This window comes from Salvelinus fontinalis, chromosome 2, assembly GCF_029448725.1.
Source record: "Salvelinus fontinalis isolate EN_2023a chromosome 2, ASM2944872v1, whole genome shotgun sequence".
NCBI lineage: Eukaryota > Metazoa > Chordata > Actinopteri > Salmoniformes > Salmonidae > Salvelinus > Salvelinus fontinalis.
This window is the reverse complement of record NC_074666.1, coordinates 15,398,126-15,410,544: the sequence shown is the minus strand read 5'-3', so window position 1 is coordinate 15,410,544 and position 12,419 is coordinate 15,398,126. Positions and strand designations below refer to the sequence as shown.

Sequence of the window (12,419 nt, the reverse complement as noted above, 5' to 3'; positions counted from 1 at the left end):
GGAGCAGGATGTTCCCCAATGCTGGGGGGGGGCTGAGTGAAAACGTTTGGAAACCCCTGCTTTGGAAGATCAATGATCATAGCAATTATTGAATGATCACTTGCATGTCCTCACTCACAAACTTGACGCTCTTATAAAAAGAGCGTCAAGATAAAAATAGTTTTTAAATTTCAATGACAGGTTTTTCCAAATCAACATTGTAGGATTTTAATAATAAACAAACATCTTTACAGGGTTAAATATTATTTTCTAGAGCATGTGCTTCAAAAGCGGCTACAATTCATAGAGGCCCAATATGTTATATGTCAATCAGTTAAAAATATCTGCTGCTCCTAGATTTAATGTTGTGCTCCTAACTTTAAAATTGGGAACACCAGTGCTACCAATAAAAAAAAAAAAAATGTAGATCCCTGATCATAATCATCGTCATCACCACCATCTGTGACACCAGGGTCATGTTCATTAGCGCACAACGTTTTAAAACGTTTTGCAACAAAAAAAAACAGGACCCAAGTGTGTAGGAACCAAACGGAAGACAACAGCTGAAAATGGGCGGGACTAACCTGAACTTTTCTAATAAGAAACTCCCATTTTCATTGGAATTTTTTTTTCAGTTGCAAAACATTTCACTACGGTGTGCACTGATGAATACACCACAGATATGAAGCAGAACTCACCGGTGAAAGTGAAGGTTGACGGGAAGATGACGTGGATTCCTGCACTGTGGATATCGAACATGATGCCGAAGTATATGGCTATACTGCAGAGGACGGCGAAGCAGTTCACAAAGGTCCAGTATGACGTCTCCAGAGATATCTGGGAGAGAACAGAAGAGACAGGAAAATACAGCAGCTCTACAATACTTGTAAACAGCTATAAAAATCGCCTCATCAGTCTTCCATTTTAACTGAACAGTTTTATAAAAAGAACAGCAACCAATCCAACCAACCAATCAACCAATCATTCTCCAGCTACCTGCATGTTGACTGTGAAGATGAGAGAGGAAGCCATGACCACAGCGAAGGACTGGTAGTTCGAGGGTGCCTCTCCGTCCTGCCCCATGGTCTGGAGGAAGGCCCCGTACGGGATGAAGAAGATCACCAGAGAGGTGAAGATGCCGTGGAACAGACTGATGAAGAAGTTCTTGTAGTTGAACAGCGCCCCCTGCTGACCCGGAAGGTATAACTTGGGGAACTTTCTACTCAGTTTGTCGTTGACGTCCTTCGGTGGAAACAGGAAATGGAAATTACATATTAGCTCAGGGGTTCACAAACTTCTACTGCACTCAACTCCATATTGACACTTGGAGGGAACCCCACTTGGAAAAATTATACTCCCTTATTTATATTTTTTCGCTATTTTACCAGTTAAGTTGACTGAGAACACGTTCTCATTTACAGCAATGACCTGGGAATAGTTACAGGGGAGAGGAGGGGGGATGAATGAGCCAATTGTAAACTGGGGATTATTAGGTGACACAGTTAACGCTGTGTGTTCATAATACCTCAATTTTAGGTCCCGTATTTTAATAGTGTAAGACGTTCTTAGTTGACATTAAGAGGTTGTTGTATTCTATATCCATTTGAAGATTTTAAAAAGTCTTTGTTTGCTAATCAGATTAAATATTGTCTCAAGGGGTCCGCATTTAAATTTCAGGAGATCCTACACAGGACTGAGGAAGACATCAGCTTGACTTTGAAACGTCAGTCACCTGTTTTCATCTTGAAGAACAAAGGATTAAACGGAGCTAAAAAAAAAAATCAAATCTCTGCCTTTTGTTGTTGAACGCTCCCGACTCCTTTCTACACTAGAATGAGTCCGTTTGGACCGTTTTTCTTGGACCGCCTCGTCATTGTTGTTGAGCAACCCTCCTTTCCTTTGTTTGCTGAAGTGTAAAGGCCCACCTTAACTCAGTATTAGCTAAACATCGTCTCCTTCAGATCATATGACACATAGGAGTCAGTGAGTGATGAAAATACAAAAGATTTTTGATTAAATGTTAATCATTTAAAAACATGTAAAGAACATAAATTCAAATAGGAGAATTTTTCAAAAGTTTATTTTTTTTACGCTATATATTCATTTCAACAAGAGGTGATAACCACCAAGACAAATGTTTCGGATGTTAAACCATCGTCAGTGTGTAAAATATTAAAGCTTACCTGATCCAATAAGCCAACCAACAGGACGGGAAGGGAGCTGTACATCACGTTGTATAAAGTAATGAACCAGTCTTCATAGGCAACCTGGAGCGGTAACAAAAAGTCCGAAATAAAACAATAATATCACTCATTCTTCTGTTATACATGTACACATTTAGGATAAATCCTCTTTACCATAGTAGATGTTACAGAAAGTTACTAAAGTAATTGGGAATGAATACATGAAAACACAGTTCAAATAGACAGCATGATTGCTACTGTCTGTTATCCATCCTGCTGCCTTGTCACCGTACATGGCTACGTTGTTTCCGCTCCCCACGCCGCTCCCTCTCCGCTCCCCACGCCGCTCCCTCTCCGCTCCCCACGCCGCTCCCTCTCCGCTCCCCACGCCGCTCCCTCTCCGCTCCCCACGCCGCTCCCTCTCCGCTCCCCACGCCGCTCCCTCTCCGCTCCCCACGCCGCTCCCTCTCCGCTCCCCACGCCGCTCCCTCTCCGCTCCCCACGCCGCTCCCTCTCCGCTCCCCACGCCGCTCCCTCTCCGCTCCCCACGCCGCTCCCTCTCCGCTCCCCACGCCACTCCCTCTCCGCTCCCCACGCCGTGCCCACTACTATGTAGTGCAGGGCTGCCCAACTCCATTCCTGGAGACCTACAGTCCTGCAGGTTTTCACTTCAACCCTAATCTAACATACCTGATTATTTGAATTAGTTGGTTGCTAAGCTAAATCAGGTTAGTTACAACTGGGGTTAGAGTGAAAACCTACAGGAGGTTAGATCCCCAGGAACAGGGTTGGAGTGAAAACCTACAGGAGGGTAGATCCCCAGGAACAGGGTTTGGCAGCCCTGGTATAGTCAATAAGTTGCCATTTGGTACACACTCCACGCCTAGAACATTCCCTCACCTGAGCTGAGAACCCATTGAAGAAGGAGTACCAGAAGTGGACCAGGGTGAAGGCAAAGTTCTTGAAGAAGAAGAAACGGAGGAACTTGCACATGCGGATGTAGGACCAGCGGCCGTGGACCAGCAGGAGACGCTCCAGATAGCGGAACTGAGCGAAGGCATAGTCACTGGACATCACCGCCTGCATGCCCTCCTGACCGGATATACCCACACCGATGTCTGCAGCTGGAGCGAGAGAAAGTGAGGTGCAGGGAGAGAGAGTATCATTACTGTTAGTCCCACCATTGTTGTTATGTACTTGGACAATGTAAGTGATTTAACTTGCCATGTCAATAAAGTCTATTGAATTTAAATGTAATTGAATTGGATGAGAGACAGAGAAAGAGGAACAGGGAGAAGTATAGACGGGGCGAGACGGGGAGAAGTATAGACGGGGCGAGACGGGGAGAAGTATAGACGGGGCGAGACGGGGAGAAGTATAGACGGGGCGAGACGGGGAGAAGTATAGACGGGGCGAGACGGGGAGAAGTATAGACGGGGCGAGACGGGGAGAAGTATAGACGGGGCGAGACGGGGAGAAGTATAGACGGGGCGAGACGGGGAGAAGTATAGACGGGGAGAAGTATAGACGGGGCGAGACGGGGAGAAGTATAGACGGGGCGAGACGGGGAGAAGTATAGACGGGGCGAGACGGGGAGAAGTATAGACGGGGCTAGACGGGGAGAAGTATAGACGGGGCTAGACGGGGAGAAGTATAGATGGGGCTAGACGGGGAGAAGTATAGATGGGGCTAGACGGGGAGAAGTATAGATGGGGCTAGACGGGGAGAAGTATAGATGGGGCTAGACAGGGAGAAGTATAGATGGGGCTAGACAGGGAGAAGTATAGATGGGGCTAGACAGGGAGAAGTATAGACGGAGCGAGACAGGGCTAGACAGGGAGAAGTATAGATGGAGCGAGACAGGGAGAAGTATAGATGGGGCTAGACAGGGAGAAGTATAGATGGGGCTAGACAGGGAGAAGTATAGATGGAGCGAGACAGGGAGAAGTATAGATGGAGCGAGACAGGGAGAAGTATAGATGGAGCGAGACAGGGAGAAGTATAGATGGAGCGAGACAGGGAGAAGTATAGATGGAGCGAGACAGGGAGAAGTATAGATGGAGCGAGACAGGGAGAAGTATAGATGGAGCGAGACAGGGAGAAGTATAGATGGAGCGAGACAGGGAGAAGTATAGATGGAGCGAGACAGGGAGAAGTATAGATGGAGCGAGACAGGGAGAAGTATAGATGGAGCGAGACAGGGAGAAGTATAGATGGGGCTAGACAGGGAGAAGTATAGATGGAGCGAGACAGGGAGAAGTATAGATGGGGCTAGACAGGGAGAAGTATAGACGGGGCGAGAAGTATAGATGGAGCGAGACGGGGCTAGACAGGGAGAAGTATAGATGGGGCTAGACAGGGAGAAGTATAGATGGGGCTAGACAGGGAGAAGTATAGATGGGGCTAGACAGGGAGAAGTATAGATGGAGCGAGACAGGGAGAAGTATAGATGGGGCGAGACAGGGAGAAGTATAGATGGAGCGAGACAGGGAGAAGTATAGATGGGGCTAGACAGGGAGAAGTATAGATGGAGCGAGACAGGGAGAAGTATAGATGGAGCGAGACAGGGAGAAGTATAGACGGGGCGAGACGGGGAGAAGTATAGACGGGGCGAGACGGGGAGAAGTATAGACGGGGCGAGACGGGGAGAAGTATAGACGGAGCGAGACGGGGAGAAGTATAGATGGGGCAAGACGGGGAGAAGTATAGACGGGGCGAGACAGGGCTAGACAGGGAGAAGTATAGACAGGGCTAGACAGGGAGAAGTATAGATGGGGCTAGACAGGGAGAAGTATAGATGGGGCTAGACAGGGAGAAGTATAGATGGGGCTAGACAGGGAGAAGTATAGACGGGGCTAGACAGGGAGAAGTATAGACGGGGCGAGACAGGGAGAAGTATAGACGGGGCTAGACAGGGAGAAGTATAGACGGAGCGAGACAGGGAGAAGTATAGACGGAGCGAGACAGGGAGAAGTATAGACGGAGCGAGACAGGGAGAAGTATAGACGGAGCGAGACAGGGAGAAGTATAGACGGGGCTAGACAGGGAGAAGTATAGACGGGGATAGACAGGGAGAAGTATAGACGGGGCTAGACAGGGAGAAGTATAGACGGAGCGAGACAGGGAGAAGTATAGACGGGGCTAGACAGGGAGAAGTATAGACGGAGCGAGACAGGGAGAAGTATAGATGGAGCGAGACAGGGAGAAGTATAGATGGGGCTAGACAGGGAGAAGTATAGATGGGGCTAGACAGGGAGAAGTATAGATGGTGCTAGACAGGGAGAAGTATAGATGGGGCGAGACAGGGAGAAGTATAGACGGGGCGAGACAGGGAGAAGTATAGACGGGGCGAGACAGGGAGAAGTATAGACGGAGCGAGACAGGGCTAGACAGGGAGAAGTATAGACAGGGCTAGACAGGGAGAAGTATAGACAGGGGTAGACAGGGAGAAGTATAGATGGGGCGAGACAGGGAGAAGTAAAGACGGAGCTAGGCAGGGAGAAGTATAGACGGGGCGAGACAGGGAGAAGTATAGACGGGGCGAGACAGGGAGAAGTATAGACGGGGCGAGACAGGGAGAAGTATAGACGGGGCGAGACAGGGAGAAGTATAGACGGGGCTAGACAGGGAGAAGTATAGATGGGGCTAGACAGGGAGAAGTATAGACAGGGATAGACAGGGAGAAGTATAGACAGGGCTAGACAGGGAGAAGTATAGACAGGGCTAGACAGGGAGAAGTATAGACAGGGCTAGACAGGGAGAAGTATAGATGGGGCGAGACAGGGAGAAGTATAGACGGAGCTAGGCAGGGAGAAGTATAGATGGAGCGAGACAGGGAGAAGTATAGACGGAGCGAGACAGGGCTAGACAGGGAGAAGTATAGACAGGGCTAGACAGGGAGAAGTATAGACAGGGCTAGACAGGGAGAAGTATAGATGGGGCGAGACAGGGAGAAGTATAGACGGAGCTAGGCAGGGAGAAGTATAGATGGAGCGAGACAGGGAGAAGTATAGATGGGGCGAGACAGGGAGAAGTATAGACGGAGCTAGGCAGGGAGAAGTATAGATGGGGCGAGACAGGGAGAAGTATAGACGGAGCGAGACAGGGAGAAGTATAGACAGGGCGAGACAGGGAGAAGTATAGACGGAGCTAGGCAGGGAGAAGTATAGATGGAGCGAGACAGGGAGAAGTATAGACGGAGATAGGCAGGGAGAAGTAAATAGTCAGTAAAGGTGTACTGTAGGGGGTCCTTTTGAGCAGAATCGATATCAAACAACCTTGATCTCAAACACATCACATTAGTGTACCTTTAGTTTGAAGTAAAACGGGGTCAAGTGTATAACAGCTTTCAATATTAATTTCAAGGTAATAAAGTTCTAACCCTATGGTAATTAACCTGTGGTGAAAATCTAATTAATCTTTAAAGCTATAATCTTTAGTTGCCACATCAATTTAATGATATACTGTATATCCACTGATTCCTGAAGGATATAAACTTATGAATGCCTCATGAGCTTAGTTCAACTGTCGTACCCAATCAGAACCCAGAATAGAAGCTTGTTTTACGCCAGTATTTTTAAACAATGTAAACAAACACAGTATAGCCGCATAGCATGGTTAAAACTATCATGTTTATATAATGGATGGTCAGTCATTGCATCCATAGCAGTCTATGAATTTTTTACAAACTGCCGCTTTGTTATTTTTTCAAATGAAAGGTTCTAGCTTCAACAATTACTAATAGATGATGAATAACTTAAAGAGTAAATGAATATCCTCCCGTACTCTTGATCATGTTGACGTCATTGGCTCCGTCGCCGATGGACAGCGTGACGGCCTTCTTATACTTCTTCACCAGGCTGACCACGTTGGCCTTCTGTTTGGGCGTGACACGACAGCAGATGACCGCTTCGCACTCGCACGCCATGTTCACAAAGTCCACCTGACGGGTCTCCTTCTCCCAGTCATCGATTGGCTGGGCGGCATCCTGGGGCGTGGCGGAGGCAGGTCTCTTACCGAGACGCTTCAGTCGAAAACGGCGACGCTTCTTTTTCTTCTCGTATAAGATCTCGTTCTGCAGACAGACAGACAGACAGAGAGAGAGAGACAGACGACAGAGAGAGACAGACGACAGAGAGAGAGAGACAGACGACAGAGAGAGAGAGACAGAAGAGAGAGACAGACGACAGAGAGAGACAGACAGACAGAGAGAGAGAGACAGACAGACGAGAGAGAGACAGACAGACGAGAGAGAGACAGACAGACGAGAGAGAGACAGACAGACGAGAGAGAGACGACAGAGAGCCAGACAGAAATAAATGTTTACTCTTCATTTCTTAGTCTTTATTTCACTTGCTTAGGTAATTCGTGCACATTGTTTCATAACTTCATTGTGTGATTTTTTTGCATTTGATTGTTAGTGTCTATTAATTCCCCATATACATATATCACCAGTAGTACATGTACTGTTAATTACCATGATTTTGAATCTACAATGTTATTTTGCTTACAGTCATTTATGTTAATACATTCATTATTATTATTATTATTATTATTATTCCAGTCTTTTCATTCTCATTGTCTGAGTGGACACGTTGTTTGCTGAGCGTCCAAACAATGCAACACTTGTGAGAAACAAGTTTTGGTTAATTTCATTCCATTTATGAGTGCTCTTGTCAATGTTGAGTAAGGACGCGCCCCCAGATTACGCATAGAAGTAGTACTAGGCTACCTGGCCTGCAAGCAAAATGTAGGCCTATTAATGTGCCCATGGGATCTGGGATCTGATAGTATTTTTTGATTGTCTAAACTCACTGCCACTAATGACATGGAGCTTCTCAAAGTAATGTTTTCTTCACCTCAAACACCAAGCAAAAAAAGTTTGTTTTTACATGAATTGAGAAAGACAATAGATCCACAATGTATTTGAAAAATATTTCCAGCTCTCCCCCAATATCATGCTCTGATCCAGTGGAAACGTGATAAAATAGGACCACCTGATTACCTCTTACTCCTGAACAGCCTCCAGCTGTGTCTGTCTGGAGCTCACTGACACAGGAAACTCACAGGGCCAAGAATATTTTATACAAAAGTTGCTAGCGTGAGCTTCTATTTCAAGTTCGTTGCAGACAGGCCATGCGTAACCAATGTAATTTCAATGTGATTTATAGGATATTTATTTTTGATCAGGATATGTTCTACCTGCAGGCTGCAGTGTTTTTATTTGTTGGATTTATGTAGGCTATTTTTACACAGTTGGTAATAGAAGTTAATGTTAGATCTTTATTTTCATTCAGATAGAATTTTGATTACCCACATGACAATGATTTTGAGATACGAAGACATTGTTATAAAATAAATGAAACTGTTCCACGAAAATGTGCATATGAAAACCATAACTGGCACGCAGATCGTTAGAAATGGTAAGATAAACTGGCCTTCCACATGAAAAAAAAGTTGCCGACCACTCGTGTAACCTAATACCGGCACCGCCAAGAGCATAACAGAAGGCCAGCGGGAGAAGAGGATGTTCGGGTCAGCTAGTGTTTTTTCCTTCTTGTCATCTTGATCTCTGGCTCCCTCTTGAATCGCGTGTCTTATTTAATTAAACAGTGCGCTTAATAAAGCATCAGACAAGCTCAACGCAAATAGTTGATTTTATTCCAACACATATGGTGTGTCTATATATGGAAAAATACACGACTTTCGGGCGACCAAGATTGTTTTAAGTTGAAGACCAACTACGACATAGTAGGCTACTACACTCACCAGCCAGCCTCCAGTGATGATGAGGGCGTTCCTGCCAGGCTCAGGGAAGAACGGATCCGGTACCTTCTTCCTGGTCCGACCGAACACAGGCGGCTGATCCCTTCTGTTCGCCTGTCTGAGCCGCAGTTTCTCACTGGTCGACAAAACACAGAAGGATTTTAAAAATGTGGGGGTTAAAAATAAACACACTGTATATTAACAAGATGTATATTTGATCCCAGAGGATATAAGTATTATTGAAAATCAAACCTACTTGACATCCTCTCCATAGTGGATCTGCATATCGTCGGTAAGCAGCTTACAGGAATAGCCAATGTTCTCAGCCGTTTCTGCAAGTAGGAAATGTTAAAGTCTCCATGTTTTTTTCCATCCCAGCCATCAATACACATTCCATCAAGCTGCAGACTCAGTGAAGTAGCAGCTCAAGAAGGTTTGATCTCAATACTTAAATCAACAGTAAAACATTGTTGGGAGGTAAACATGACATCCTATAGTACATTACTATGAGCCCTGGCCACTGTATAGGGAACCCCCCAGTCTCTGGTTGCATAGAGATGAACATTCACCACAGAGACGGGCCCCTGAGACTATACCTTTCTTTACCCTTTTTTTCTCCTCATACCTTTCTTATCTCCAGTCAGAACCCAGATCTTGATGTCAGCCTTTGCCAGCTTGGCGATGGTCTCAGGAACCCCGTCCTGTAGCTTGTCCTCGATGGCAGTCGCTCCGATCATCTGCCGATTAGGACAAAACAAAGCAAACATGTCTCCTTTAAGAGTAGAAGGAAGCAGCAACTTTTGGGCGAGCCAAAGCTCTGAACAGCATGTATGTAAAAATGTACTATTGGAACTTGTAGAACATAGTGCATTCGGAAAGTATTCAGACTTCTCCCACATTTTATTACGCTATGCCTTATTCTAAAATATATTTTAAAAATAAAACTCACTCTAGACACAAAACCCCATAACGACAAAGCAGAAACTGGCTTCGATTTTTCTGCTAATTTATAAAAAATAAACTGAAATACCTTATTTAGATAAGTATTCAGAAACTTTGCTATGAGACTCAATATTTAGCTTAGGTGCATCCTGTTTCCATTGATCATCCTTAAGATGTTCCTACAACTTGATTGGAGTCCACCTGTGGTAAATGCAATTGATTGGACATGATTTGGCAAGGCACACATCTGTCTATATAAGGTCCCACAATTGACAGTGCATGTCAGAGCAAAAACCAAGCTATGAGGTTGCAGGAATTGTCCGATTGTGTCGAGGCACAGATCTGGGGAAGGGTAACAAAACAATTCTACAGCATTGAAGGTCCCCAAGAACACAGTGGCCTCCATCATTCTTAAATGGAAGATGATTGGAGACACCAAGACTCTTCCTAGAGCTGGCCGCCCAGCCAAACTGAGCAATCGGGGGAGAAGGTCCTTGATCAGGGAGGTGAAGGGGATGTTTTTCAGGGACTGGGAGACTAGTCAGGATCAAGGGAAAGATGAACGGATAAAAGAACAGAGAGATCCTTGATCCAGAGCGTTCATGACCTCAGACTGGGGCAAAGGTTCACCTTCCAACAGAACAACGACCCTAAGCACACAGTAAGACAGTCTCTGAATGTCCTCGAGTGGCCCTGCCAGAGCCCGATCGAACATCTGGAGACCTGAAAATAGCTGTACAGCGACACTCCCAAACCAATCTAACAGAGCTTGAGAGGATCTACAGAGAAGAAATGAGAGAAACTCCACAAATACAGGTGTGCCAAGCTTGTAGCGTCATACCCAAGAAGACTCAAGGATGTAATCACTGCCCAAGGTGCTTCAACAAAGTACTGAGTAAAGGGTCAGAGAATACTTATATAAATGTCTTTTTTTAATTTTTATTCTGAATAAATTTGTCATTTTGGGGTACTGTGTATAGATTGATGAGGGGGGGGGGGGAACTATGTAATCCATTTTAGAATAAGGCTGTAATGTAACAAAACGTGGAAAAAGTCAAGGATTCTGAATGCTTTCCGAATGCACTGTATTCTACTGTCCAAAAATATATTACATATATTTCAGTGAATCAGTCCTTTAACTTCTTCAGGATTGGTGGGTGCCCTGCAGGACGGTTGAGCTAAAGTAGGCTAATGCGATTAGCATGAGGTTGTAAGTAACAAGAACATTTCCCAGGACATAGACATATCTGATATGGGCAGAAAGCTTAAATTCTTGTTAATCTAACTGCACTGTCCAATTTACAGTAGCTATTACAGTGAAAGAATACCATGCTATTGTTTGAGGAGAGTGCACAGTTTTGAACATGAAACGTTATTAATCAACAAATTAGGCATATTTGGGCAGTCGTGATACAATAGTTTGAACAGAAATGCAACGGTTCATTGGATCAGACTAAACCTTTGCACATACACTGCTGCCATCTAGTGGCCAATATCTAAATTGCACCTGGGATGGAATAATACATTATGGCTTTTCTCTTGCATTTCAAAGATGGTACAAAAAAACTTTTTTATCTTTTACCAGATCAAATGTGTGATATTCTCCTACATTCCTTTCACATTTCTACAAACTTCAACTACAAACTTGTTGGGAAAAAAGGGACGATCCTTAAGGAGGTTAAATAGGCCCTAGATTTAATTGACAATTTTGTTTAGCATGTTCTCATTATGTGTGATGAGCGTCCTACCATGAGGTTGCTCTCGATTTGTTCATACACTCGATCTAGAGCAGCCTCCCTGTTGCCCATAGTAACACTGGCAGCCTTGTGCTTCTTAGCCCAGGCATCAAACTCCTGCTTACTGATATCCTTGTAGCACAGACACAAGGTCCGGAGAGTCTCGTTGGCAAAGATCTACAACGGAAGAGAAGGCTTTGGTTTAGGTTTATTTGAACATCATAGCACATATGGAATTACTGGAATGAGAACCAATGAATAAACAGGGGGATATTTTCACCATTCTGGAACTACTAGAGCCAAGATTCATTCAATAAGTGACCAACCAAAAAGGGAAAGTCCAGAATGTCCTAGCTCAAAATACAACCACACACATGCTTCATAGCCTGGCCCCTTATTACTCTACATAGAATGAAAACCATCCATTACATCCAGCCTATCAAAAGACACCAGTGCCTTACGTCTAGAGCAGTCTGGGTCACTTCCTTGTGTTTGGATTTAGGAGAGAGGCGTTCGTAGATGACCGTGTCTGCTCCTTTGCAGTACAAACGGATCCGACCGTCAGGGAACCTCACTGTCAGAGCGAGAGAGAGAGGAGACTGCATGTTAGGGAGACGGTCACAGTGAAAAGGCTAGTATTACAACATTTCAGAAGCGTTGCCAAAGTTCCCATAAATCTAGGCCGGTTAGAAGATTTCCAAATCATCAAGGAATAAGCAGGCAGGGAATTCTCCAACTCGGAATTCCAATAAAGCTCGGAACTTTGCGAAAATTCCCAGAACTTTTACAACCCTAGAGGGGACACCATGATCAC

At 45.0% G+C, this 12,419-nt stretch overlaps 1 protein-coding gene across 1 annotated transcript in view; it reads right to left on the bottom strand.

Moving 5' to 3' along the window:
* The window catches only part of LOC129812892 (phospholipid-transporting ATPase IC-like), a 74,238-nt gene that overhangs the window by 7,835 nt on the left and 53,984 nt on the right, over window positions 1–12,419 (bottom strand). Inside the window, exons 17-26 of the mRNA XM_055864858.1 lie at window positions 12,067–12,179; window positions 11,618–11,782; window positions 9,553–9,664; window positions 9,184–9,259; window positions 8,931–9,063; window positions 6,948–7,236; window positions 3,063–3,286; window positions 2,163–2,246; window positions 976–1,221; window positions 678–816 (exon numbers count right to left, since the gene is read on the bottom strand). Coding sequence (XP_055720833.1) covers window positions 678–816; window positions 976–1,221; window positions 2,163–2,246; window positions 3,063–3,286; window positions 6,948–7,236; window positions 8,931–9,063; window positions 9,184–9,259; window positions 9,553–9,664; window positions 11,618–11,782; window positions 12,067–12,179 — 1,581 coding nt within the window. The remainder of the gene's footprint in view (window positions 1–677; window positions 817–975; window positions 1,222–2,162; window positions 2,247–3,062; window positions 3,287–6,947; window positions 7,237–8,930; window positions 9,064–9,183; window positions 9,260–9,552; window positions 9,665–11,617; window positions 11,783–12,066; window positions 12,180–12,419) is intronic.